Source organism: Oryzias latipes (assembly GCF_053564925.1).
Source record: "Oryzias latipes strain Hd-rR chromosome 1 unlocalized genomic scaffold, Olatipes_Hd-rR_3.1 chr1_Y".
Lineage (NCBI taxonomy): Eukaryota > Metazoa > Chordata > Actinopteri > Beloniformes > Adrianichthyidae > Oryzias > Oryzias latipes.
Genome location: NW_027616335.1, coordinates 6,566,703 through 6,593,408, shown reverse-complemented (window position 1 = coordinate 6,593,408; position 26,706 = coordinate 6,566,703). Strand labels below are relative to the sequence as shown.

Below are 26,706 nucleotides of genomic sequence, written 5' to 3'. Positions count from 1 at the left end.
CTGCAAACAATCTGTGTATAAAATTGTTTTAAGAAAATGACGTGAAATTTTAAACTTTGTGCCTATACTAAGCATTTACATAAGTCAGTGTGCTAGATGGAAAACAAACAGTTTAATGATGATTACTCTAAAAAGGCTAAATTGCAAGTGTCTGTTTTTATTTGAAATCAATTTTAAAAGAGTGTTTGTAACTATAAATTGTACTTTGAAAAAATATATATTGTGGAGAAATGCGGTGTGTCGAATGTGGAAAGGATGCACTGATGAAAAGCATTTTAATTGAGAAACACTCAAAAAGTATTGAAACTTAATACAGTATACTGAGTATGTTATAACGAATGCATCGTTCTTAAAATGTACTTTGGTTAAAGAGAAACGTCATGTTTTGGAGCAAAGACTTATAACTCACTCTATTTGCCGCAGCCTGCCTCCGGTCGTCCCTGGCTCGATTCGTGGCACTTTGCGATTGGAGTGGTGGTCTCTGCGTTGCTGGTCTTTGCGCCGCTGGTCTTTGCGCCGCTGGTCTTTGCGCTGCCGGCCTTTGAGCCGCCGGTCTTTGAGCCGCTGGTCTTTGCGCCGCCAGTCCTTGAGCCACCGGTCCTTGAGCCACCGGCCTCTGCCCCACCGGCCCCTCCGCCACCGGCCTCTCTCACAATTTCTTTCACTTTGGTGTTCTGCATTGTTTTGTTAATTAAAAACAGACATTTTTTTTTCTAATTGTATTTGAATGTAACAAAAAGAAAAAAGTAAATCTATATTTTGTACCTACTGCGTTTTCTTTGACTTGCTCAGCTTTCTTCAGCGCCCCTTTCTTTGCTTCCTCGTATTGCCGCTGTTCAGCTAAAGACTTGTTGAGCATTGGCTGAAAACTATCAAACAAAAATGACTTAGAACATTTTCTTTAACCACGCCCCCCAAATCCGTTCACAGGGGGCCATAAATCCGGATTAGGCGGGCCTTTGCTCTCGGCGATCTGACGAGCGCCAGAAGCCTCACCAGGAGTAAGTAAAATAAGTAAAAATGTTCATGACCAACCTTTTTCTTTCTTCCTCTCTTGGCTTTTGAAACATCTGTTGATTCTTTCTGAGATGATCCCTGAAAATGGAGATGATTAAATTGTCTTCTTACAGTCTGCTTTGCAGCTAACCCCGCTGCATTTATAACTGGCCACCTGGATCAGGTGAGCTCAGTCAGGCAGAAACTGGGAACACTCAATCCAGCTAACCAGCAATGGCCTCAGAGACTTCTGCCATAGTGATGGGTTTCCCTAGAACTTCAGCATCCTCGTCAGCGACACGTGGAAAGTTAATTGTATCGGGCGCAAGATCTGGGGATTGTGGACACTCAGATGCATAAAGAGGCCAGTAGAACTTTGCAAATACCGTTGCCAAGGGCCCAATACCCCCTACCAGGGATGTCCCTAACGGACAGTTGGTTGGTGATTTTGTGTTGTGTAAAAGATTTTTAAAATTTTCTTCAAAATTTACCTAATGGAGAAAAAAATATGAAATGCAAAATGAAAAAAAGAAAAAAACACATCAGCAACACTCTTTGTTCTCTTCTCTATTCATTGTACTATAGTATATAAACTAATTTAAAGATAACATTTTATTGAAGTCATATCAAACAAAAATGACTTAGAACATTTTTCTTTAACCACCCCCCCAAATCCGTCACAGGGGGCCATAAATCCTGATTAGGCGGGCCTTTGCTCTTGGCGATCTGACGAGCGCCAGAAGCCTCACCAGGAGAACCTGACAACAGAATACATTTGACTTCACTAGGAAAAACTGCAAACAATCTGTGTATAAAATTGTTTTAAGAAAATGACGTGAAATTTTAAACTTTGTGCCTATACTAAGCATTTACATAAGTCAGTGTGCTAGATGGAAAACAAACAGTTTAATGATGATTACTCTAAAAAGGCTAAATTGCAAGTGTCTTTTTTTATTTGAAATCAATTTTAAAAGAGTGTTTGTAACTATAAATTGTACTTTGAAAAAATATATATTGTGGAGAAATGCGGTGTGTCGAATGTGGAAAGGATGCACTGATGAAAAGCATTTTAATTGAGAAACACTCAAAAAGTATTGAAACTTAATACAGTATACTGAGTATGTTATAACGAATGTATCGTTCTTAAAATGTACTTTGGTTAAAGAGAAACGTCATGTTTTGGAGCAAAGACTTATAACTCACTCTATTTGCCGCAGCCTGCCTCCGGTCGTCCCTGGCTCGATTCGTGGCACTTTGCGATTGGAGTGGTGGTCTCTGCGCTGCTGGTCTTTGCGCCGCTGGTCTTTGCGCTGCCGGCCTTTGAACCACCGGTCCTTGAGCCGCTGGTCTTTGCGCCGCCAGTCCTTGAGCCACCGGTCCTTGAGCCACCGGCCTCTGCCCCACCGGCCCCTCCGCCACCGGCCTCTCTCACAATTTCTTTCACTTTGGTGTTCTGCATTGTTTTGTTAATTAAAAACAGACATTTTTTTTTCTAATTGTATTTGAATGTAACAAAAAGAAAACAGTAAATCTATATTTTGTACCTACTGCGTTTTCTTTGACTTGCTCAGCTTTCTTCAGCGCCCCTTTCTTTGCTTCCTCGTATTGCCGCTGTTCAGCTAAAGACTTGTTGAGCATTGGCTGAAAACTATCAAACAAAAATGACTTAGAACATTTTTCTTTAACCACGCCCCCCAAATCCGTTCACAGGGGGCCATAAATCCGGATTAGGCGGGCCTTTGCTCTCGGCGATCTGACGAGCGCCAGAAGCCTCACCAGGAGTAAGTAAAATAAGTAAAAATGTTCATGACCAACCTTTTTCTTTCTTCCTCTCTTGGCTTTTGAAACATCTGTTGATTCTTTCTGAGATGATCCCTGAAAATGGAGATGATAAAATTGTCTTACAGTCTGCTTTGCAGCTAACCCCGCTGCATTTATAACTGGCCACCTGGATCAGGTGAGCTCAGTCAGGCAGAAACTGGGAACACTCAATCCAGCTAACCAGCAATGGCCTCAGAGACTTCTGCCATAGTGATGGGTTTCCCTAGAACTTCAGCATCCTCGTCAGCGACACGTGGAAAGTTAATTGTATCGGGCGCAAGATCTGGGGATTGTGGACACTCAGATGCATAAAGAGGCCAGTAGAACTTTGCAAATACCGTTGCCAAGGGCCCAATACCCCCTACCAGGGATGTCCCTAACGGACAGTTGGTTGGTGATTTTGTGTTGTGTAAAAGATTTTTAAAATTTTCTTCAAAATTTACCTAATGGAGAAAAAAATATGAAATGCAAAATGAAAAAAAGAAAAAAACACATCAGCAACACTCTTTGTTCTCTTCTCTATTCATTGTACTATAGTATATAAACTAATTTAAAGATAACATTTTATTGAAGTCATATCAAACAAAAATGACTTAGAACATTTTTCTTTAACCACCCCCCCAAATCCGTCACAGGGGGCCATAAATCCTGATTAGGCGGGCCTTTGCTCTTGGCGATCTGACGAGCGCCAGAAGCCTCACCAGGAGAACCTGACAACAGAATACATTTGACTTCACTAGGAAAAACTGCAAACAATCTGTGTATAAAATTGTTTTAAGAAAATGACGTGAAATTTTAAACTTTGTGCCTATACTAAGCATTTACAGTTTAATGATGATTACTCTAAAAAGGCTAAATTGCAAGTGTCTGTTTTTATTTGAAATCAATTTTAAAAGAGTGTTTGTAACTATAAATTGTACTTTGAAAAAATATATATTGTGGAGAAATGCGGTGTGTCGAATGTGGAAAGGATGCACTGATGAAAAGCATTTTAATTGAGAAACACTCAAAAAGTATTGAAACTTAATACAGTATACTGAGTATGTTATAACGAATGCATCGTTCTTAAAATGTACTTTGGTTAAAGAGAAACGTCATGTTTTGGAGCAAAGACTTATAACTCACTCTATTTGCCGCAGCCTGCCTCCGGTCGTCCCTGGCTCGATTCGTGGCACTTTGCGATTGGAGTGGTGGTCTCTGCGCTGCTGGTCTTTGCGCCGCTGGTCTTTGCGCCGCTGGTCTTTGTGCTGCCGGCCTTTGAGCCGCCGGTCTTTGAGCCGCTGGTCTTTGCGCCGCCAGTCCTTGAGCCACCGGTCCTTGAGCCACCGGCCTCTGCCCCACCGGCCCCTCCGCCACCGGCCTCTCTCACAATTTCTTTCACTTTGGTGTTCTGCATTGTTTTGTTAATTAAAAACAGACATTTTTTTTTCTAATTGTATTTGAATGTAACAAAAAGAAAACAGTAAATCTATATTTTGTACCTACTGCGTTTTCTTTGACTTGCTCAGCTTTCTTCAGCGCCCCTTTCTTTGCTTCCTCGTATTGCCGCTGTTCAGCTAAAGACTTGTTGAGCATTGGCTGAAAACTATCAAACAAAAATGACTTAGAACATTTTTCTTTAACCACGCCCCCCAAATCCGTTCACAGGGGGCCATAAATCCGGATTAGGCGGGCCTTTGCTCTCGGCGATCTGACGAGCGCCAGAAGCCTCACCAGGAGTAAGTAAAATAAGTAAAAATGTTCATGACCAACCTTTTTCTTTCTTCCTCTCTTGGCTTTTGAAACATCTGTTGATTCTTTCTGAGATGATCCCTGAAAATGGAGATGATTAAATTGTCTTCTTACAGTCTGCTTTGCAGCTAACCCCGCTGCATTTATAACTGGCCACCTGGATCAGGTGAGCTCAGTCAGGCAGAAACTGGGAACACTCAATCCAGCTAACCAGCAATGGCCTCAGAGACTTCTGCCATAGTGATGGGTTTCCCTAGAACTTCAGCATCCTCGTCAGCGACACGTGGAAAGTTAATTGTATCGGGCGCAAGATCTGGGGATTGTGGACACTCAGATGCATAAAGAGGCCAGTAGAACTTTGCAAATACCGTTGCCAAGGGCCCAATACCCCCTACCAGGGATGTCCCTAACGGACAGTTGGTTGGTGATTTTGTGTTGTGTAAAAGATTTTTAAAATTTTCTTCAAAATTTACCTAATGGAGAAAAAAATATGAAATGCAAAATGAAAAAAAGAAAAAAACACATCAGCAACACTCTTTGTTCTCTTCTCTATTCATTGTACTATAGTATATAAACTAATTTAAAGATAACATTTTATTGAAGTCATATCAAACAAAAATGACTTAGAACATTTTTCTTTAACCACCCCCCCAAATCCGTCACAGGGGGCCATAAATCCTGATTAGGCGGGCCTTTGCTCTTGGCGATCTGACGAGCGCCAGAAGCCTCACCAGGAAAACCTGACAACAGAATACATTTGACTTCACTAGGAAAAACTGCAAACAATCTGTGTATAAAATTGTTTTAAGAAAATGACGTGAAATTTTAAACTTTGTGCCTATACTAAGCATTTACAGTTTAATGATGATTACTCTAAAAAGGCTAAATTGCAAGTGTCTGTTTTTATTTGAAATCAATTTTAAAAGAGTGTTTGTAACTATAAATTGTACTTTGAAAAAATATATATTGTGGAGAAATGCGGTGTGTCGAATGTGGAAAGGATGCACTGATGAAAAGCATTTTAATTGAGAAACACTCAAAAAGTATTGAAACTTAATACAGTATACTGAGTATGTTATAACGAATGCATCGTTCTTAAAATGTACTTTGGTTAAAGAGAAACGTCATGTTTTGGAGCAAAGACTTATAACTCACTCTATTTGCCGCAGCCTGCCTCCGGTCGTCCCTGGCTCGATTCGTGGCACTTTGCGATTGGAGTGGTGGTCTCTGCGCTGCTGGTCTTTGCGCCGCTGGTCTTTGCGCCGCTGGTCTTTGCGCTGCCGGCCTTTGAGCCGCCGGTCTTTGAGCCGCTGGTCTTTGCGCCGCCAGTCCTTGAGCCACCGGTCCTTGAGCCACCGGCCTCTGCCCCACCGGCCCCTCCGCCACCGGCCTCTCTCACAATTTCTTTCACTTTGGTGTTCTGCATTGTTTTGTTAATTAAAAACAGACATTTTTTTTTCTAATTGTATTTGAATGTAACAAAAAGAAAACAGTAAATCTATATTTTGTACCTACTGCGTTTTCTTTGACTTGCTCAGCTTTCTTCAGCGCCCCTTTCTTTGCTTCCTCGTATTGCCGCTGTTCAGCTAAAGACTTGTTGAGCATTGGCTGAAAACTATCAAACAAAAATGACTTAGAACATTTTTCTTTAACCACGCCCCCCAAATCCTTTCACAGGGGGCCATAAATCCGGATTAGGCGGGCCTTTGCTCTCGGCGATCTGACGAGCGCCAGAAGCCTCACCAGGAGTAAGTAAAATAAGTAAAAATGTTCATGACCAACCTTTTTCTTTCTTCCTCTCTTGGCTTTTGAAACATCTGTTGATTCTTTCTGAGATGATCCCTGAAAATGGAGATGATTAAATTGTCTTCTTACAGTCTGCTTTGCAGCTAACCCCGCTGCATTTATAACTGGCCACCTGGATCAGGTGAGCTCAGTCAGGCAGAAACTGGGAACACTCAATCCAGCTAACCAGCAATGGCCTCAGAGACTTCTGCCATAGTGATGGGTTTCCCTAGAACTTCAGCATCCTCGTCAGCGACACGTGGAAAGTTAATTGTATCGGGCGCAAGATCTGGGGATTGTGGACACTCAGATGCATAAAGAGGCCAGTAGAACTTTGCAAATACCGTTGCCAAGGGCCCAATACCCCCTACCAGGGATGTCCCTTACGGACAGTTGGTTGGTGATTTTGTGTTGTGTAAAAGATTTTTAAAATTTTCTTCAAAATTTACCTAATGGAGAAAAAAATATGAAATGCAAAAGGAAAAAAAGAAAAAAACACATCAGCAACACTCTTTGTTCTCTTCTCTATTCATTGTACTATAGTATATAAACTAATTTAAAGATAACATTTTATTGAAGTCATATCAAACAAAAATGACTTAGAACATTTTTCTTTAACCACCCCCCCAAATCCGTCACAGGGGGCCATAAATCCTGATTAGGCGGGCCTTTGCTCTTGGCGATCTGACGAGCGCCAGAAGCCTCACCAGGAGAACCTGACAACAGAATACATTTGACTTCACTAGGAAAAACTGCAAACAATCTGTGTATAAAATTGTTTTAAGAAAATGACGTGAAATTTTAAACTTTGTGCCTATACTAAGCATTTACAGTTTAATGATGATTACTCTAAAAAGGCTAAATTGCAAGTGTCTGTTTTTATTTGAAATCAATTTTAAAAGAGTGTTTGTAACTATAAATTGTACTTTGAAAAAATATATATTGTGGAGAAATGCGGTGTGTCGAATGTGGAAAGGATGCACTGATGAAAAGCATTTTAATTGAGAAACACTCAAAAAGTATTGAAACTTAATACAGTATACTGAGTATGTTATAACGAATGCATCGTTCTTAAAATGTACTTTGGTTAAAGAGAAACGTCATGTTTTGGAGCAAAGACTTATAACTCACTCTATTTGCCGCAGCCTGCCTCCGGTCGTCCCTGGCTCGATTCGTGGCACTTTGCGATTGGAGTGGTGGTCTCTGCGCTGCTGGTCTTTGCGCTGCTGGTCTTTGCGCCGCTGGTCTTTGCGCTGCTGGTCTTTGCGCCGCTGGTCTTTGCGCCGCTGGTCTTTGCGCTGCCGGCCTTTGAGCCGCCGGTCTTTGAGCCGCTGGTCTTTGCGCCGCCAGTCCTTGAGCCACCGGTCCTTGAGCCACCGGCCTCTGCCCCACCGGCCCCTCCGCCACCGGCCTCTCTCACAATTTCTTTCACTTTGGTGTTCTGCATTGTTTTGTTAATTAAAAACAGACATTTTTTTTTCTAATTGTATTTGAATGTAACAAAAAGAAAACAGTAAATCTATATTTTGTACCTACTGCGTTTTCTTTGACTTGCTCAGCTTTCTTCAGCACCCCTTTCTTTGCTTCCTCGTATTGCCGCTGTTCAGCTAAAGACTTGTTGAGCATTGGCTGAAAACTATCAAACAAAAATGACTTAGAACATTTTTCTTTAACCACGCCCCCCAAATCCGTTCACAGGGGGCCATAAATCCGGATTAGGCGGGCCTTTGCTCTCGGCGATCTGACGAGCGCCAGAAGCCTCACCAGGAGTAAGTAAAATAAGTAAAAATGTTCATGACCAACCTTTTTCTTTCTTCCTCTCTTGGCTTTTGAAACATCTGTTGATTCTTTCTGAGATGATCCCTGAAAATGGAGATGATTAAATTGTCTTCTTACAGTCTGCTTTGCAGCTAACCCCGCTGCATTTATAACTGGCCACCTGGATCAGGTGAGCTCAGTCAGGCAGAAACTGGGAACACTCAATCCAGCTAACCAGCAATGGCCTCAGAGACTTCTGCCATAGTGATGGGTTTCCCTAGAACTTCAGCATCCTCGTCAGCGACACGTGGAAAGTTAATTGTATCGGGCGCAAGATCTGGGGATTGTGGACACTCAGATGCATAAAGAGGCCAGTAGAACTTTGCAAATACCGTTGCCAAGGGCCCAATACCCCCTACCAGGGATGTCCCTTACGGACAGTTGGTTGGTGATTTTGTGTTGTGTAAAAGATTTTTAAAATTTTCTTCAAAATTTACCTAATGGAGAAAAAAATATGAAATGCAAAAGGAAAAAAAGAAAAAAACACATCAGCAACACTCTTTGTTCTCTTCTCTATTCATTGTACTATAGTATATAAACTAATTTAAAGATAACATTTTATTGAAGTCATATCAAACAAAAATGACTTAGAACATTTTTCTTTAACCACCCCCCCAAATCCGTCACAGGGGGCCATAAATCCTGATTAGGCGGGCCTTTGCTCTTGGCGATCTGACGAGCGCCAGAAGCCTCACCAGGAGAACCTGACAACAGAATACATTTGACTTCACTAGGAAAAACTGCAAACAATCTGTGTATAAAATTGTTTTAAGAAAATGACGTGAAATTTTAAACTTTGTGCCTATACTAAGCATTTACAGTTTAATGATGATTACTCTAAAAAGGCTAAATTGCAAGTGTCTGTTTTTATTTGAAATCAATTTTAAAAGAGTGTTTGTAACTATAAATTGTACTTTGAAAAAATATATATTGTGGAGAAATGCGGTGTGTCGAATGTGGAAAGGATGCACTGATGAAAAGCATTTTAATTGAGAAACACTCAAAAAGTATTGAAACTTAATACAGTATACTGAGTATGTTATAACGAATGCATCGTTCTTAAAATGTACTTTGGTTAAAGAGAAACGTCATGTTTTGGAGCAAAGACTTATAACTCACTCTATTTGCCGCAGCCTGCCTCCGGTCGTCCCTGGCTCGATTCGTGGCACTTTGCGATTGGAGTGGTGGTCTCTGCGCTGCTGGTCTTTGCGCCGCTGGTCTTTGCGCCGCTTGTCTTTGTGCTGCCGGCCTTTGAGCCGCCGGTCTTTGAGCCGCTGGTCTTTGCGCCGCCAGTCCTTGAGCAACCGGTCCTTGAGCCACCGGCCTCTGCCCCACCGGCCCCTCCGCCACCGGCCTCTCTCACAATTTCTTTCACTTTGGTGTTCTGCATTGTTTTGTTAATTAAAAACAGACATTTTTTTTTTTAATTGTATTTGAATGTAACAAAAAGAAAAAAGTAAATCTATATTTTGTACCTACTGCGTTTTCTTTGACTTGCTCAGCTTTCTTCAGCGCCCCTTTCTTTGCTTCCTCGTATTGCCGCTGTTCAGCTAAAGACTTGTTGAGCATTGGCTGAAAACTATCAAACAAAAATGACTTAGAACATTTTTCTTTAACCACGCCCCCCAAATCCGTTCACAGGGGGCCATAAATCTGGATTAGGCGGGCCTTTGCTCTCGGCGATCTGACGAGCGCCAGAAGCCTCACCAGGAGTAAGTAAAATAAGTAAAAATGTTCATGACCAACCTTTTTCTTTCTTCCTCTCTTGGCTTTTGAAACATCTGTTGATTCTTTCTGAGATGATCCCTGAAAATGGAGATGATTAAATTGTCTTCTTACAGTCTGCTTTGCAGCTAACCCCGCTGCATTTATAACTGGCCACCTGGATCAGGTGAGCTCAGTCAGGCAGAAACTGGGAACACTCAATCCAGCTAACCAGCAATGGCCTCAGAGACTTCTGCCATAGTGATGGGTTTCCCTAGAACTTCAGCATCCTCGTCAGCGACACGTGGAAAGTTAATTGTATCGGGCGCAAGATCTGGGGATTGTGGACACTCAGATGCATAAAGAGGCCAGTAGAACTTTGCAAATACCGTTGCCAAGGGCCCAATACCCCCTACCAGGGATGTCCCTAACGGACAGTTGGTTGGTGATTTTGTGTTGTGTAAAAGATTTTTAAAATTTTCTTCAAAATTTACCTAATGGAGAAAAAAATATGAAATGCAAAATGAAAAAAAGAAAAAAACACATCAGCAACACTCTTTGTTCTCTTCTCTATTCATTGTACTATAGTATGTAAACTAATTTAAAGATAACATTTTATTGAAGTCATATCAAACAAAAATGACTTAGAACATTTTTCTTTAACCACCCCCCCAAATCTGTCACAGGGGGCCATAAATCCGGACTAGGCGGGCCTTTGCTCTCGGCGATCTGACGAGCGCCAGAAGCCTCACCAGGAGAACCTGACAACAGAATACATTTGACTTCACTAGGAAAAACTGCAAACAATCTGTGTATAAAATTGTTTTAAGAAAATGACGTGAAATTTTAAACTTTGTGCCTATACTAAGCATTTACAGTTTAATGATGATTACTGTAAAAAGGCTAAATTGCAAGTGTCTGTTTTTATTTGAAATCAATTTTAAAAGAGTGTTTGTAACTATAAATTGTACTTTGAAAAAATATATATTGTGGAGAAATGCGGTGTGTCGAATGTGGAAAGGATGCACTGATGAAAAGCATTTTAATTGAGAAACACTCAAAAAGTATTGAAACTTAATACAGTATACTGAGTATGTTATAACGAATGCATCGTTCTTAAAATGTACTTTGGTTAAAGAGAAACGTCATGTTTTGGAGCAAAGACTTATAACTCACTCTATTTGCCGCAGCCTGCCTCCGGTCGTCCCTGGCTCGATTCGTGGCACTTTGCGATTGGAGTGGTGGTCTCTGCGTTGCTGGTCTTTGCGCCGCTGGTCTTTGCGCCGCTGGTCTTTGCGCTGCCGGCCTTTGAGCCGCCGGTCTTTGAGCCGCTGGTCTTTGCGCCGCTGGTCTTTGCGCCGCTGGTCTTTGCGCTGCCGGCCTTTGAGCCGCCGGTCCTTGAGCCACCGGCCTCTGCCCCACCGGCCCCTCCGCCACCGGCCTCTCTCACAATTTCTTTCACTTTGGTGTTCTGCATTGTTTTGTTAATTAAAAACAGACATTTTTTTTTCTAATTGTATTTGAATGTAACAAAAAGAAAACAGTAAATCTATATTTTGTACCTACTGCGTTTTCTTTGACTTGCTCAGCTTTCTTCAGCGCCCCTTTCTTTGCTTCCTCGTATTGCCGCTGTTCAGCTAAAGACTTGTTGAGCATTGGCTGAAAACTATCAAACAAAAATGACTTAGAACATTTTTCTTTAACCACGCCCCCCAAATCCGTTCACAGGGGGCCATAAATCCGGATTAGGCGGGCCTTTGCTCTCGGCGATCTGACGAGCGCCAGAAGCCTCACCAGGAGTAAGTAAAATAAGTAAAAATGTTCATGACCAACCTTTTTCTTTCTTCCTCTCTTGGCTTTTGAAACATCCGTTGATTCTTTCTGAGATGATCCCTGAAAATGGAGATGATTAAATTGTCTTTGAAGCTCATTTATACCATTTTTGTTTGTTAGATAATTGTTTCCAACATCTTACAAAAATCTTTCTATATCACTGCGTTACACAAGAGAGGAAATAAGCAAGTTAAGATCTCAGTTTTAAATATCCAATTTTCCCAAGATACAAAGAAATCCATTTTAAAATAATGAATGCAGTCTATCCATGCAAGGAACTGCTACACATATGTTTTGGTTTTCCTAAAAATAACTGTTCTTTCTGTGACATAAATATTAAAACACTTGATAATCTTTTTTTTGAATGTATGTATTTTTACAGTTTTCGGTAGGATTTCTTGGTGCTCCTCAAAGTTTCCCTTTCCTATCTCTATTCAATTACAAAAGTATATTATATTGTTTGGAGTAGTTTCTGGTGATAATCTATTTGATTTGACGTTCAATACCTCATTAATATCTGGGAAATTTTTCATTCATAAGTGCAGTTTCCTAAAAACCAAACCATTAATACATTTCATAAAGAGTTCAATTTATATTTTCAATCTCTAAATAAAACTGTGTATTTTCATTGAAAATTACATACTGTATGACAATCCCTTGTATTGTAAACTACAATTCCATTTTTTTCATTTGTTTTTTCACTCTTCTTTGTATTTTTACTATGTTAATGTGTTTGTTTAAAGTTCAATTAAAATTTTTTTTCCATCATTTTCTCATCAGACAACATCCTGTCACCTCATGGATCGAAAACAAGAGGAATTTGTTTTAATGTAAATGCTTGTTCCGGCGTCTACAGGAAGTGTCACCCATAATTCACCCAAAGGCTCATGGGGGCTAGGAATAAGGTGGATACGGGAAGTGAGTGTTACAGTGGAGTGACTTTAATCTACAGCATATTTTAAGATCTTGGTTTGTGTATGGTATTACACAACAGGATGAATCCTTCTATAATACTGACGTCTTTATTTGTGGTGCTATTTTTCAATGGAGGTGTAAGGAGAAATGAAAGTGACATTAGAGCTTTTTTTAGAAGTGTGTTAGGATGTCTCGAACAATTACCAAGAGGCAGTGCTGATTCTTTCTTTGATGAGAGGCTCCACAGACAACTACGTGATCATATTTTTACTTTATCTCGATTTTTGTCAATTTCAAGATTTGTGGAAGATTCAAGAAACACACAAACATTCAACACTTTGGAGTCTTTTTTGCAGATGTCTTCAAATTTTAATGGCAACATTTGAAACTAGACAGAGAATGAGATCAGAGAACAGTGAAGTCTTTTTCCCTCCACTCGTGATGACTGGACATCAAGGCAGGCCTCAGTACAGCATATCAAGAGAGCAAATTTCTTATTTGGCATCCCTTGGTATGAACTGGCAAAACATTGCAAGTAGCCTTGGAGTGACCAGTCGCACTCTCTACAGGCACAGACAACGGCTCGGGATTCAACCCCTGACTTATTCATCTCTTTCAAATGACAGTCTAAGTCAAATTGTCCATGAAGTTCTTTAATCAACAACAAATGCTGGTGAACGATATGTCCATGGAAGCTTGAGGTCACGTGGTTTACGTATTCAAAGATGGCATGTCAGGCAATGTCTACAAGAAATTGACCCTATTGGTCGATCCTTCAGGAGGCGGCATGCGATACGTCGAAGGATTTACCATGTTTCAACATCAAATCAATTATGGTGAGAACATTTGTACCTGATTTTAAGGTTATATTTCATTTAACCTATAAATTTACTGTCCAGCAGAATCATATTCAATTCAATTTCAGTTGAGTTTTATTTATAGCCCAATATAACGATGCAATTGTCAGAGTCACAGGTAACTGTACAAAGACATGAAGTCAGTCAAAAAATATAAAAAATAGCTGGTTGCTAAACTAAAATAACTAAGTTAGCTTGGCATCCTTGCCCTTAGACTAAGGTTCTGCCACCTTTAATATCAAAAGAGCCATTTGGTGACAGACCAACCCAGCGAAATCTTACTTTATATTTTAGAAAATACACTTCATTTTTTAAGTGGTCATTTAGCTATTCTTTTAGAAAATGTAGCTTTGGAATATTTACAATAACTGAATTAAGAAAAGGTTTTAATTTTTTATACAAATAACAATTTTAACATCTTTAATTTTGACAGCAGCAAATAAAAGTTCCTTTCAAAATAAAATACGCTGTCTGTTAAATAAGATCTTGCTGCTGCAGCAGATTTTGAATGAAAAATTCAAGAAAACCAAGTCAGACATGATATTTTCTTTCATTATGAGAACAACTAGAAGTAAGCTAACTGAACTAATATTTATTAAAATTGTTGGCGCTTTTCTTAAAGCTAAAGAGCCACAATGGAGGGGTAAAAGGGGTAAAAGAGCAGCATGTGCGCCGGAGCCTCAGGTTGCCTTAGACCCTCCTTTTTGTGAGGAAACACTCCTAAATAAACAAAACAAAAAAAGGGGGAAAATACACAAATCAAATGAGATGATTAAAAAAAAATGTGGAAGATTTAAACGTAAATGTAGGTTCATTATTTTTTTTTTTTTTTCCACAACTTTTTATTTAAAGAATTAGTCATAACAACACAGCAACTTCAATAATACCAGTTACGTTTTCCTTATAAAAAGACAAAAAGCAAAAAGGAAATAAAATAATAAAAAAAAATAAAAATAAAAAAACTAAACTGTATTGTATGACATTTCACTCAAAACAAATATCTGCACTCAAACAAATAAAAATAATTACATAAAACAAAACTTAACAACGAACATTGCTTCTCTTACATGACACCATCACAGCTCTCCTTTTCAAAAGCTTTTAAACTGTGGTTGCAAAATTCTGTGCAGTTGAGATCAAAAATCTGTTGAATCATCTATTAGTTCTAATTTTTGAATATAATTAATAAAGGGTCCCCAAATTTCCTCAAATAGGTGTTGTTTGCTTTTATGGATATACATTATTCTTTCCAAAGGAAGGCAATACAACATTTGTTTTAGCCACTGATTTATGCTAGGTCTGCTCATGTTTTTCCAAGCCTGTGCAATACACCTTTTAGCCGTTAAGAAACTGATATCAATAAATGTACTCTCTGTATTACTAAAATTATGTTTCACTGGATATATATTCAAAAGAAATAGGGTAGGGCTCAATGTAAGTTGTTTTGAGATTATTTTTTCTATTGTAATTTTAACTTCTTCCAAAAAGATTTGTATTTGGTGACATTCCCACATGCAATGCTTCAATGTGCCTTTAAATCCACATTTTGCACAAACATCTGGTATGTTCTTATTATATTTATTTAGTTGCACTGGTGTTGTATATAAACGCATTAACCATTTAAATTGTAGTATTCTCAGTCGACTGTTAATAGACATAGAATGAATCTTACAACATGCCCTTGTCCAATCATTTTCATTAATATTGAGTGATAAGTCATCATTCCATGATTTTAATTTACCATTTGAGTTCTCTGATATATTAGATGTCAATAAGTTATAGAGGTCTGAAATTATGCCTTTTCTTAATTTGTTTTTCATCATCTGGGTTTCCAGCTGTGAAAAAGGAATTTTGTTAAGACTCTTTTGGTTTGCATTCACAAAGCTTCTTAACTGAAGATATTTAAAGTAGTGTTTTTTATCCAGGTCGTACATAGATTTTAGCTCCTCAAAGGACATAAAGGTATCAGACTGTGGGGGGTACAAATCTCTAATTGTTCTAAGTCCTTTGGATGCCCACGTTTTAAACGTTGTATCCATTCTTCCTGGTAAAAAAAACTGGTTACCCCAGATTGGGCTGAATTGTGATAAAGAATTTACTTCTTTTAAATAGTTTTTGACCTCAAACCAGACCTTTATCATATGTTTCAAGAAAGGATTTTTGATTTGTCTTTGTAACTTTCTTATTTTTTCGGAGTATAAGAACGACGGTAAAGGTATTTTTAAATTGTGGGACTCCATTTCCACCCAATGTGGATTATTCTCATTAGAGAAGTAAAACATAATGGAGCGCAGATGTGTAGCCCAGAAGTAATGCTTAAAATTAGGGCATTTTAGCCCCCCTCTATCAAATGGTAAGTATAGTAAAGTAAGACGGAGTTTAGGTTTTCTGTTGTTCCATATAAAGGCTACTGTGATTTTCTTTAACCAAGCAAATAATTCTAGAGGGGGTGCCAGAGGGATATTTTGGAACAAGTATAGCAGTTTTGGCAATACGTTCATTTTTAGGATATTTATTCTTCCCATTATAGTTATGGGCAGCTTCATCCATCTGTCTATTGAATCTTTGATTTTTTCTTTTAAGTAATCATAGTTACGTTGGACAACTTGATCCAGCTTTGGTACAATTACCACTCCTAAGTATTCAAAATGTTCAACTACTTTAAAGTGAGATGTTTTGGAAGTGGGGTTTTGCCTTTCCATAGAATTTAGCATTAAAATTGAGGATTTTGCATTATTCACTTTATATCCTGAAATACTTCCAAATATTTGAATCACTTCCAGCACTGCTGGGATTGATGAAGTAAGGTTACTCAAATATAAAATGACATCGTCTGCAAACAAAGAAATTTTGTGTTCAGTGGGTCCTATTGTGATTCCAGTTATCTGTGTATGTGCACGAATCGCTGCTGCAAATGGTTCTATTGCTAAAGTAAAAAGCAAAGGAGAGAGAGGACATCCTTGCCGACATCCTCTCTTAATTTTAATTGGCTTAGAGAAATTTCTATTTGTTAAAACTTCCGCTGTCGGGTCTTTATACAAAATCTTGATCCATTTTATAAAGTTGGATCCGCATCCAAATCTTTCCAAGATACTGAAAAGATAGGGCCACTCAACCCTATCAAATGCTTTTTCTGCATCTAATGACAGGAGAGCAGTATCTCTGTTTTCTTTTTTATGATGAATGATATTTAAAACTCTTCTCACATTATGAGATCCTAGTCTTCCAGCAACAAAGCCATTCTGATCTCTATTTATTATATGTGGCAGAACGTTTTGGAGACGCCTTGCTAACAATTTGCAAATAATTTTAAGATCAGAATTCAGTAAACTAATAGGCCTCATATTCTCGCATTTGTTAGGTGGTTTACCTGGTTTTGGCAGTAATGTGATAAGGGCTTGATTCATGGAGAGTGGAAGACATTCTTTTTCAAATGCCTCAGTAAACATTTCCAGTAGGGGTGTTAGCAATTTATCCTTAAATTTTTTATATATTTCAATCGGAATACCATCTGGACCTGGACTTTTTCCTGATTTCATGTTTTCAATAGTTTGTGCGACTTCTATGTTATTAAACTTTAAATTCAAATTGATCTTATTCTCATTTGAGATAACTGGAATATTCAGCCTATTTAGGAAACTATTAATGTCAGTAGGATTGCAGTTCCCTTGAGCGTCATACAGTTTCTGGTAATACTCTCTAAAGGCGTCGTTGATATCTTTTGGATTGACTAAGTTTTGTTCATTTTTTGTGATACATGTGATAGAGGTTTTAGTTTCCAGTTGTTTTATTTGCCATGCCAATAATTTTCCAGCCTTGTCACCTTGTTCATAAAATGTTTGTTTTAACCTTAAAAGGCTTGATGCAGCCCTGTTACTGGACTGTTTGTCATATTCTGCTCTTAGGAGTAATAACTCTTTTTTTGCTTCCAGATCCCCATTTTCATATATTTTTTGTTGTGTGTGTTTTATTTTGTTCTCTAGTTGTGCAAAATTTTGTTTGTCTTTCTTATTTTTATAGCTTGTGTAACTAATTATTTTGCCTCTGAGAAATGCCTTAAAGGCATCCCATCTAATGCAGGCTGAAGTTTGATTTGTGTTGAAGTAGAAAAAGTCATCAATTTGTTTTCCTATGTATTTAACAAACTCTCCGTCCTGCAGCCATTTGTGTTGGAATCGCCATCTAGGAGGATCGCTGGATATTTTTTCATCCCTGTATACTAGGCAACATGGAGCATGGTCCGAAATTACAATATTATCATATGTACATTTTTGGATTTTGGACATCAATTCAGAAGAAATTAGGAAATAATCTATACGTGAGTAGGTTTGAAATGTTGCAGAATAGCATGAATAGGCCTTGGTTTGCTGATTTAATTCCCTCCAAATATCTAGCAGTTTTAGTTCTTTCATTGATCTCAGAATACTCAGTCTACAGTTGTTATGAGTTTGGTCAGTTCCTGTGGATCTATCCTGGCTTGGATTTAAGGTACAGTTAAAGTCCCCAGCTATTATAAATTGCCCGGGCAGCGCTGAAAGTGTAAGGAACAGGTCTTCGTAAAACTTAAAATCATCAGAATTAGGACCGTAAATATTAACCAAATTTAATGTTTCCAACAATAATGATCCTTGTATTATTAAATATCTACCCCTCTTGTCTTTAATCACATTACTGACATGGAATGGTACAGATTCATGAATAAGGGTCATCACTCCTCTTGCTCTGGAAGAAAATGCTGAAGCAAATATGCTCCCTCGCCACCTTCTTCTAATTCTTTTTTCGTCTTCCTCTAGAAGATGGGTCTCCTGAAGAAAGACTATTTTGGACCCCATATCTTTTATTTTGTTTATTACTTTTTTGACCTTTTTGAAACGTTGCAATCCCCTGCAATTCCATGTTACAAAGTTTAGATCTACTCCTTGCATTGATTTGGACAGATCAAAGTACTTATTTGCATTTAGAGTAAATTATCTCTTGAAAAAAAAGAGATCTGTATTTCTTTTCAGCTGCTGTGAAACTTTCACATAATACAATGAACATTTTTTTAAAGAGAAGCCTAACTAACCTGGATATAAGAGAACATATCCAAAACACCAAACTTGAACACCCGTTACCCCATTTACCCAACTGAATGGGTTTCCCTCCCCCCACATTGTGTCTCCCGCCATGGCACGTGCCTGATCCTCTCTCTGGGAGGAGCAGTCTGCCCATGTCGCTCAAATCGAACATTAACGCCACTGCTGGTCGTGCCTTGACCAAAATATTTTTACTACGCTGCTAATTTTCACATAATGTATACAGTTGTAGAAATTGTTTCAAAAAATATTATTAATTAAGAAAAAGAAAAATAAGGTTAGAAGAAAAAAGAGTCACTCAGATGTTTCCATATTGGAATGTCAATTTTACCGTCCCGTTACCTGTTTCTCACAACTGTTGAGAGAATAGTATGTCAGATCAGAATCACTTTCACTCGGAGTTCTTCTGGATCTTCTTGAGAAACTCTCGACCCTCTGTCGGTGTTTTAAAGGCGTGCGTCTTCCCCTCGTAGGTCACCAGTAACTTTGCTGGGTGGATCACTCCGTGCTTTATCCCCAATCTGCGCAGATCCTCTCGAACCGAGTCGAACTTTTTCTGAAGCTGGTGCACTCCCGCCGCGAGGTCCGGGTAGAATCGGATCCGCTGCTCCTTGTAGCGAAGATCCTTTTTGGCCCGCGCCGCAGAGACAACAGCCAGCTTATCCTTATAGTTAAGGAATCTCATGATGAGAGTGCGAGGTGGAGCGTTGCCGTCTCTCCGCGGTCCGATTCGGTGCGCTCTTTCTATGGTCAGCGGAGTCTGAAGCATTTCGGTGCCGAGCGCCTCTGGAAGCCACTTTTCCAAGAACAGGCACGGGTCCTGTCCTTCAGCTCCTTCTGGCAAATTGACAAGTCTTAAATTGTTCCGCCTTGATCTTGATTCCAAATCTAAGACTTTGTCCTCCAGAACTTTTCCTTTTGCTTCCAGTGCGCTCACCTTGGCCTGCAAAACGCTGATGTCGTCCTCCGTGTTGGAAATGCGCACCTCCGTTTGTGTCACTCGTTCAGCGCAATCATTCAGTTCCCGTTTTATGTCTTCGACTGCCAATAAAAGTTTGTCAAATCTTGTAGAAAAGTCTGTCTTCATGGAGGTCACAACAGACAGTATTTTATCCACCTTGCTGCTTTCCTCCTCGCGCGTCTCCGCCATTTGGACAGTGGCAGCGTTAGCCTTCTGCGCTTCCCCTCGAAGACGAAACTCCGTTAACTTGGGTTGCTTAGAATTTTCAGTTGTTTCTTTTCCAGTTTTAGGTTTTTTAGGCATTATGCCTTCATTCCTCTTGTAATTTAGTTTTGGATAGCAGCAAGTAAAGTTCCTGGTATAGCACGAGCTGCAGAGCGGCAGAAAACACGACTTTTCACATGGCCGCCATAACCGGAAGTCAGGTTCATTATTTAATACATTTACAGAACGCTTAAAAAAAAAATGTCATAGAAACCTGATATCTTACTGTTGTATATTTATGTTTCATCTTACCAAATCAGTGTATTAACATTTGTTATGCTTGATTACTTCTAGGCACATAGATGGAAACCACAAGCTCGTCAGATGGCGAATGGTGTTCCACGGCTGCGTTGACGGCTTCAGTAGGACCATCGTCTACCTGGCATGTCTAGACAATAACAGAGCTTCCAGCGTTTTGTACTTATTCCGTTCTGGAACTCAGAACTTTGGAATACCATCAAGAGTCAGATGTGATCACGGAATGGAAAACACTGGTGTTGCACGTTTTATGCTTTACAGAAGAGGACTAAACAGGCATAGTGTTATCACTGGCAGGTCGGTGCACAACCAGCGAATTGAGAGATTGTGGGCAGAGCTGAATAGAGTAGTTTCATTTCATTATGTTAATCTTTTCAACTTTATGGAGGAGCACGGTGTACTAGATTCACTGAATGAGTTGCATTTGTTTTGCCTTCATTTCATTTACTTACCAAGAATTCAGAGGGCTGTCAGAGAATTCCGAGATCAGTGGAATAATCATGGTCTTTCAACAGAGAGAGGGTTAACCCCTCTTCAGCTATGGCAACGAGGCATAGTGAACAATGCCGGAAGTCATAACCCAAGTCTTAATGGTATTTGTGATGTAGATAGTGAGCTCATCATTGATGATAGCATGCCTGTTGCCCAGTTACAAACAAATAACAATGTTGTTGTTCCATCAGTTATTAGCAATATAAATGACACAACAATGGCTTATCTTCATCAGACCTTTGATCCATTTGCAGATGATGAAAACCATGGCATAGATCTGTTTTCCAGCCTTGTGAGTTTTCTAGAGGGTAGACAATCTTGAGTCATTTCTTTTAAGTTCATATTGGTGCTTCCATTTTTCTTCAAAAATGTCGGTGTATTGCTTAAGAAATCACTTATTTTTTGTGCCATGGTATACTTAAAATATTAAGGACTCTGCAACTTATTCAATACATTTTTTTATTGAGTTTTTTGTTTTGTTTTTAAGAACGCAGACATGTTCAAATGTTACACCCATGAAACAACTAAATCACTTTAACAAAATGGGTTTAATGCATAAATACAACTGGGGTGTCCAAATGTAGTCTTTCAGGAAAACTACCCCACTTGTTCTTTTTAGTTACTCCAGCTCTGTGTTATTGTTTTTGAACATTAAACATAATGTGCTGTCTAAAAGAAAAATGCAGATTCTGTTATTTTTGCAGCATGCACAAAAAAATTCCAGTTTTGACTTTAGAGCACGGGAAAATTGTTAAGAATAAAGGTAACTTTTCCAAAAAAAAAACCATATCTTTTAAAATATAACCTGGTAAGAACAGACTGAATTTCTCATGAGTTCCCATCCCAATAAACTTGCATTAAATTGTTTAGAGTAGAATGCTGAAGATAAGGTACCTTTTTATCATACAAATTATATCATGAAGTGCAAAAAAACAAAACAAGAATACAACAGGAGAAAGTATGGTGGAAAACTTTGTTTCACCAGATTTGATCTTAAACTTAACTTAAAGTTGTTTTTTTATTATCATCAGTCAATAGTAATTTAAAACACACTGCCCCTCACCAATGCTATCCCTGACAGCACCTCCAGAATAGAGCCCTAACCCAATTCTGGTCCCCCATCATGGTGATAGCAGGCAGCGCCATGTTCTCCACCACACCCGAAGAATGGAGAGAGAAGATCAAGTCTCTCTACAATGCGCTTCTGCATTGACTTGATCGACTATCCACTCTCTGGGTGTGGAGAAGCAACTATTGCCCTGATTGGGCACAAGAGGCCAGAGATAAGCTCCATTTTGGAGGTTCTGGAAAAGAAAAAACATGAAAAAAAAAAATTCATGCAAATTTAGAATAAAAAAAAATCTTAATTATTGGAAAAAAAAGTGGAGAATCTTTAATTTTTCTTTACTAGATATTATTCACAATGATCCGTAACAATAGCAGCATTTAAACGGATCATGGTAAAAAGGTAACTTCAGGGCTAATTTAAAACCATTCATTGCAAAATTTCAACACTTACATCTTAACTGTCTTGCCAAGAACAATAAGATCAACTAATTTAGGAAAAAAAACATAATGCACTTTAGGGCTAGCATGCAAACTAAGCCATACCAAACCCATGGGTGTTGCCAAATGCAAAGTCCATATCTTCCTGAAATGTTGTGTATGTTGTATGCAGTGGTAATTTCAAGCAGTTTATGCAGGTATTTGCAATGGGGAATCGATGAGGGACTCCTGACTCATTTTTGTCATGGAGAAATTCAATGAACGGGTGTGGGTTAAAACCAATTGGTGGAATGGAACTGGCTCCTGTGGCGAAGGAAAGAATGGTTCCTAGTTTATGTGTTCCCTCTTGGTCTAAATACATAAGAGAAAAGAGCTGGTTACACATTACATTAAGCAACTAAACTACATTCTCTTCTTCACATTGGTAAATTTTTCTGCGAGTTTCTGAGTTGCCTTTCCATTTACCTACTGCATCAGCCAAGTAGTCCCTCCAAAAAGGAATAACTACTTCCTCTGCATGCCTTTTACTACTCCCAACAGGAGACAGTTTGATTGTGAACAGGCTCTCAACAATGTCCGCAGTGAAGGTTGTTGGTGACCAACACAGAATTGGAAGAAAACTGTCAGGGTAGGACTGGATTTTTTCCAAGACACCAAGTGTTTTCAGCCCATCCCGGAATCTGTGTAATGTTTTCGAAAAGACAGAGAAAAGAAATTGTCAACATTGTATTTGTCTTTATTTACCTGCATTTTTGGTAGGACATGTAGATAAGAAAAAACTCAAAAAATTAGTTTACTTATTTTTAGTTTAATTGCAGCATGCAAGCAAACTACTGTTCTTCATTTTAATTTGTCTTATTCCTCTTCTTTTCCTTTTTTACGGCTATACATATCTCCTGCATACTAAATGGGATTTTTGCCATTCAATTATCAAAATGTTCAGCTCTCTTAAAATTCATTCTGTAACTTATGGCTTTTATCCAAATTATTGCATTGGATGTGAATAGGGAAGCCTTTTTTTCCAACTCCAAAATGTTTGCATTTGTAACTTCTGCATACTTACTATTTTAAAAATTAAAACATGGATCTCTTCTGCAAATTGTGGACTTTTCAGCTGTGTTCCGATAGTTTTATTATTATTATTATTATTATTAACTTAAATTCATTCCAATTGAAAGTTTTGTTAATGAGATTTGATAATCTCATGAAGACCAGCAAGAGAACACGTACCTCTCAAAGGGTCTACGAACCCTGTGTACCACCTGGAACATCAAAATGTCCGCAAGAAGCAGATCCTTGTCCTCCAACCTCTGTAGGTGTCTCAGGCAACCAGCATTGGCCAAGTAATCTTCCAGTTGATCACTTGCTTTGAGTAGATCTTCTACTGTTTGACACTCTGCAATCTTCATCAGACAACAAGGGAAACAAAAAGAAGTCAAAATTAACTTTCACACAGACTCTTTTGGCAGTTTTAAAGTAAAATGAATATACTACCTTTTTAATCTTTGCTTGCAAGTCTCTATCTGCAACATCCTCCAAAGTTGGCTTGGAACATTCTGGGCCATGAACAAGGCTAGCAAAAAGAGTTGGAGACAGAAAACCAGCAGGGGGGCCTCCGTGTACCAGGCTCACTGCAATGGTTCTGCCTGCAATGAAGTATCTGTCTTCTCTCATAGCTTAAAAAAAAAAGAAATCACACAATCAATATATTTAAAATGTTGAAACTAACAAAAATAGGGAAAAATATTGTGAGCCTCAGATTACAGTGCAGACTTACCAGTGCTGTTAAGAGCCAAGTTCATTCTACCTTCTTCTCCTTCAAACATTTGAGATTGGGGCAGAGCTTCTATTAAAAGTCTTAGAAATTCTCTTCTTGGACCTCCTAGGTCAACAGCCTCTTCGTGTACACCCATATCATCAGAGAACCTGACAGATATGGTGTTACATGGATCGTATGTTCCTCTTTTAAAACCTCTGATGGCTCCATCAAGCACTGTGTTTCGGTTAATATTGAACTTAGAATTCTTAAGATGGTTTATCTGTTTCGCCAAGTCTTGCAGAAGATCTTTTACTGGAACAGAACATGTAGGGGGACAGCTGAAACAAATGAAAAAAGTTAACAGTTAGCACAAAGATTAAGAGCCTTGTGATTGTTGACAACTGTAAAATTTGTCATTTAAAAGAAAAATATCAGAAAAAATGTTTCAAATCCTACAATTTCACTTTGAAAATTAAATCAGATAAATTAGAATTTTGCTCTGACACTTTTGAGAGAATATCAAAATAAAAATAGCTCTTTTTCATCCTTGGTAAACAAACAGAGCAGAGTTTCTCATGTATTCAAATAGATTTCATTTTTAGGAAATACTTTCTAAGCTGTAGTTTTAATAGGAAAGTCTGTAGTTCAAAATCAAAAACAGACCAAAATTTTATTTAATTTCTCTTTTAAATTGTAAACTGAATTTTTTCTCAAATCAGAGAGCCCCAATGGAGGGGTAAAGGAGCCACATCTGGCTACCGAGCCTCAGGTTGCAGACCCCTGTTATGGGTAAATTAACAAAAATGTATCTAAATGAAAAAGACATCACCAACACTGATGTGTCCAAAGCAGAGACACAATGTCATGACTGTTCTAAAACTGAAATAACAGTAATGGCACAGCTAATTCTACAGTTTGAATGAGCAATTATTGTATTCTGAATATACATGTATATAACTACCAATAAAAAAATGACATTTTTAGAATTTTCTCCTAGATAACACAAATTTTGTACTCACCTTTCAGTTTGCAGGCTTGCTAGAATGGCTTTATTTAGTTCTTCGTCATCAGAAGATACATCAGATAGACCAGCAACCACTGTCAGGTAACTACTGTAATTAGCCGACGGTCCAGATGTTCCTTCTGAAGAGCAGGTAGAAAGCCGAGCATTGGAAATACAGCTTGCCGGTAAGGAAACAGTGTTGACTGGGGACATCTGATTGTACATCTGATTGTACCACAGTGGTACAATCTTGTGTAAAGGCAGCCGCCAAACTACTAAAACTGTCCCAAGTTGGATTTGAGGGTTGGCCTTGAGAAGACGAGTTCAGATCCCTTGGGGAAAATGTGCTTTCAGCATCTTTGTCATCCTCACTGCTGCAGCCTGTTTCATCCTCCTTTAAAAGAAAACATTATTTACTTTATTTTAAAGGGAAACAGAAATAAATCAAAACATCTGAAAAGATTATTTTTTTCTATTCAGTTTACTTTTGTCTAAAAAGCAACACAATTAACCACAGCGTTGATGCATCAGTCTTAAGAAAAAGTCACATGACCAATCCAGACACTGCTTTGTCTATAACTGCCTGGGTTGCCAAAACTTTTTCTAAAATAGAGCTTTTAAAAGGAGGCATCTCTGGAAAACTGTTCTTACACTTTCGAAATGCTTTTTTTGCTTCAAGCTGTAATATGGATCCTGAAAGAAAGATGTTCCCATGTGTGACAACCTTCTATGGGTAAAGGGGTCTTATTTGATCCTGCTACTCTTAGTTTTAATTTAACATGTACAAATTATAGTCCATTTCAATATAGCTCTTGGTTCAAATGTTTTACTTAATTTTGAGTATTAATTACCAAATCTTCATCAGTGTCAGCAGCCGGACACACGGAGAAAGCAGTGACGTCATCGGCCCGCCTCCCCTCTGCTAATGCTTTTAACCCTCTATGGCAGTGTTTTTCAACCTTTTCTGAGTCACGGCACACTTTAATCTTAAAAAAAATCCTGCGGCACACCAGGATCCAAAAAAAAAAAAGGAGAAACTCATAGTCCGTATTGATCTACAGCCCTCTCCACTATGGAGTCCTATACTGTTCATAATTAAATAAATAAATATTTAATTCAATAAATATATATGACCCCATGCAAATACACAATCAACCAATAAATCTCTCATAAATATATAAAACGATCATGAAATTGTGAAAAACCTGCACACTGATTTTAAATTAGCCATTATTTTATTCAATATATTTCATTTTGCTTTAAAAACATGTTCATTATTTTAAAACAGCATTTTAAAATATTCACTTTTAATCATGTTGAATTTTATTATAATTCTGTCTTTTTTCAGAAGCTCATATTTCAAAATCAATATTTTCCAAAGTAGCTTTGTTTTTATTTCATGTTGCTGTTTTTCACAATGACGTATTTATTTCATGAAGAGCTTTTTCAGCAGAATGGGTCTTTCTGTCAATCAGTGAAAGTGGGCGGGATCTAAACGCTCATTGGCTCATCCATGGAAATCGACTCATTTTCCTTGATACCCGCTCAGCGGTGTGCCAGTCAGAGAGATGACATATTTCAGCGATATCCGTGCGGCTTTGCTGACATTAGAGATCAAATAGAGTGAAACAATCTGTCTGCTGCAGGAGATGCAAATATCGACAACTCTGTTTTTGTAGTTTGAGGGTTTGTGTGGACCAAACCACAAAGGAGCTCCGGTCGTCAACATCTTTCAGTCCCCGGTTGAAACACTCCACATTCTTACGCCATTCACTCAGAGCTCGCATCGTGCCTTATGTCGGCTCGCAGGAGGCGAGCTGGCGGACCAACAGAGAGTGAAACCAGGCAGCTGTGCAAAGCGGGACAAGCCTGCTCGGGCCTCCTGAACCTTATGATATTTTTCTATTTTCAATGAGACAATGATTATA

At 38.6% G+C, this 26,706-nt stretch overlaps 4 protein-coding genes and 1 long non-coding RNA gene across 5 annotated transcripts; 1 reads left to right on the top strand and 4 right to left on the bottom strand.

Moving 5' to 3' along the window:
- Positions 1 to 502: 502 nt before the first annotated feature.
- LOC144990315 (uncharacterized) lies at positions 503 to 6,076 on the bottom strand. The gene is made up of 11 exons (XM_078943500.1): positions 6,064 to 6,076; positions 5,704 to 5,968; positions 4,570 to 4,629; positions 4,299 to 4,402; positions 3,943 to 4,207; positions 2,812 to 2,871; positions 2,545 to 2,644; positions 2,200 to 2,449; positions 1,036 to 1,095; positions 770 to 869; positions 503 to 674 (listed from the first exon to the last, which is right to left on the bottom strand). The coding sequence occupies exons 3-8, from the start codon at positions 4,602 to 4,604 to the stop codon at positions 2,201 to 2,203; spliced, it is 813 nt and encodes a 270-aa protein (XP_078799626.1). The 5' UTR covers positions 4,605 to 4,629; positions 5,704 to 5,968; positions 6,064 to 6,076; the 3' UTR covers positions 503 to 674; positions 770 to 869; positions 1,036 to 1,095; position 2,200.
- A 1,539-nt stretch (positions 6,077 to 7,615) lies between these two features.
- On the bottom strand, positions 7,616 to 11,271 carry LOC111947153 (uncharacterized). Its single transcript, XM_078943502.1, has 7 exons — positions 11,032 to 11,271; positions 9,898 to 9,957; positions 9,631 to 9,730; positions 9,271 to 9,535; positions 8,137 to 8,196; positions 7,870 to 7,969; positions 7,616 to 7,774 (listed from the first exon to the last, which is right to left on the bottom strand). The coding sequence occupies exons 2-4, from the start codon at positions 9,930 to 9,932 to the stop codon at positions 9,272 to 9,274; spliced, it is 399 nt and encodes a 132-aa protein (XP_078799628.1). The 5' UTR covers positions 9,933 to 9,957; positions 11,032 to 11,271; the 3' UTR covers positions 7,616 to 7,774; positions 7,870 to 7,969; positions 8,137 to 8,196; position 9,271.
- LOC144990316 (uncharacterized) lies at positions 10,894 to 11,657 on the bottom strand. Its single transcript, XM_078943501.1, has 2 exons — positions 11,422 to 11,657; positions 10,894 to 11,326 (listed from the first exon to the last, which is right to left on the bottom strand). The coding sequence occupies exons 1-2, from the start codon at positions 11,509 to 11,511 to the stop codon at positions 11,033 to 11,035; spliced, it is 384 nt and encodes a 127-aa protein (XP_078799627.1). The 5' UTR covers positions 11,512 to 11,657; the 3' UTR covers positions 10,894 to 11,032.
- A 909-nt stretch (positions 11,658 to 12,566) lies between these two features.
- On the top strand, positions 12,567 to 21,191 carry LOC144990232 (uncharacterized). The gene is made up of 2 exons (XR_013654233.1): positions 12,567 to 13,439; positions 20,055 to 21,191. It is a non-coding gene; the product is annotated as an uncharacterized LOC144990232 (long non-coding RNA).
- Positions 21,192 to 21,886: 695 nt separating this feature from the next.
- Positions 21,887 to 25,172, bottom strand: LOC105358242 (G2/M phase-specific E3 ubiquitin-protein ligase). Its single transcript, XM_020700823.3, has 6 exons — positions 24,795 to 25,172; positions 23,794 to 24,113; positions 23,511 to 23,692; positions 23,247 to 23,419; positions 22,482 to 22,696; positions 21,887 to 22,367 (listed from the first exon to the last, which is right to left on the bottom strand). The coding sequence occupies exons 1-6, from the start codon at positions 25,001 to 25,003 to the stop codon at positions 22,111 to 22,113; spliced, it is 1,356 nt and encodes a 451-aa protein (XP_020556482.1). The 5' UTR covers positions 25,004 to 25,172; the 3' UTR covers positions 21,887 to 22,110.
- Between the last annotated feature and the right edge of the window lie 1,534 nt (positions 25,173 to 26,706).

Bases quoted from the DNA above. Each gene is read 5' to 3' on its own strand.
- LOC144990315 (XM_078943500.1), bottom strand. From the start codon at position 4,604: ATGTTTCAAAAGCCAAGAGAGGAAGAAAGAAAAAG. The intron at 4,208-4,298 runs GTACAAAATATA...AAAACAATGCAG, and splicing joins AGTCAAAGAAAACGCAGTAG to AACACCAAAGTGAAAGAAAT. The intron at 2,645-2,811 runs GTTGGTCATGAA...TTTGTTTGATAG, and splicing joins AGAGAGGAAGAAAGAAAAAG to TTTTCAGCCAATGCTCAACA.
- LOC111947153 (XM_078943502.1), bottom strand. From the start codon at position 9,932: ATGTTTCAAAAGCCAAGAGAGGAAGAAAGAAAAAG. The intron at 9,731-9,897 runs GTTGGTCATGAA...TTTGTTTGATAG, and splicing joins AGAGAGGAAGAAAGAAAAAG to TTTTCAGCCAATGCTCAACA. The intron at 9,536-9,630 runs GTAGGTACAAAA...AAAACAATGCAG, and splicing joins AGCAAGTCAAAGAAAACGCA to AACACCAAAGTGAAAGAAAT.
- LOC144990316 (XM_078943501.1), bottom strand. From the start codon at position 11,511: ATGCTCAACAAGTCTTTAGCTGAACAGCGGCAATACGAGGAAGCAAAG. The intron at 11,327-11,421 runs GTAGGTACAAAA...AAAACAATGCAG, and splicing joins AGCAAGTCAAAGAAAACGCA to AACACCAAAGTGAAAGAAAT.
- LOC105358242 (XM_020700823.3), bottom strand. From the start codon at position 25,003: ATGTACAATCAGATGTCCCCAGTCAACACTGTTTCCTTACCGGCAAGC. The intron at 23,693-23,793 runs GTAAGTCTGCAC...TTTTTTTTTAAG, and splicing joins CTTGGCTCTTAACAGCACTG to CTATGAGAGAAGACAGATAC. The intron at 22,697-23,246 runs GTACGTGTTCTC...AACATTACACAG, and splicing joins GTTCGTAGACCCTTTGAGAG to ATTCCGGGATGGGCTGAAAA.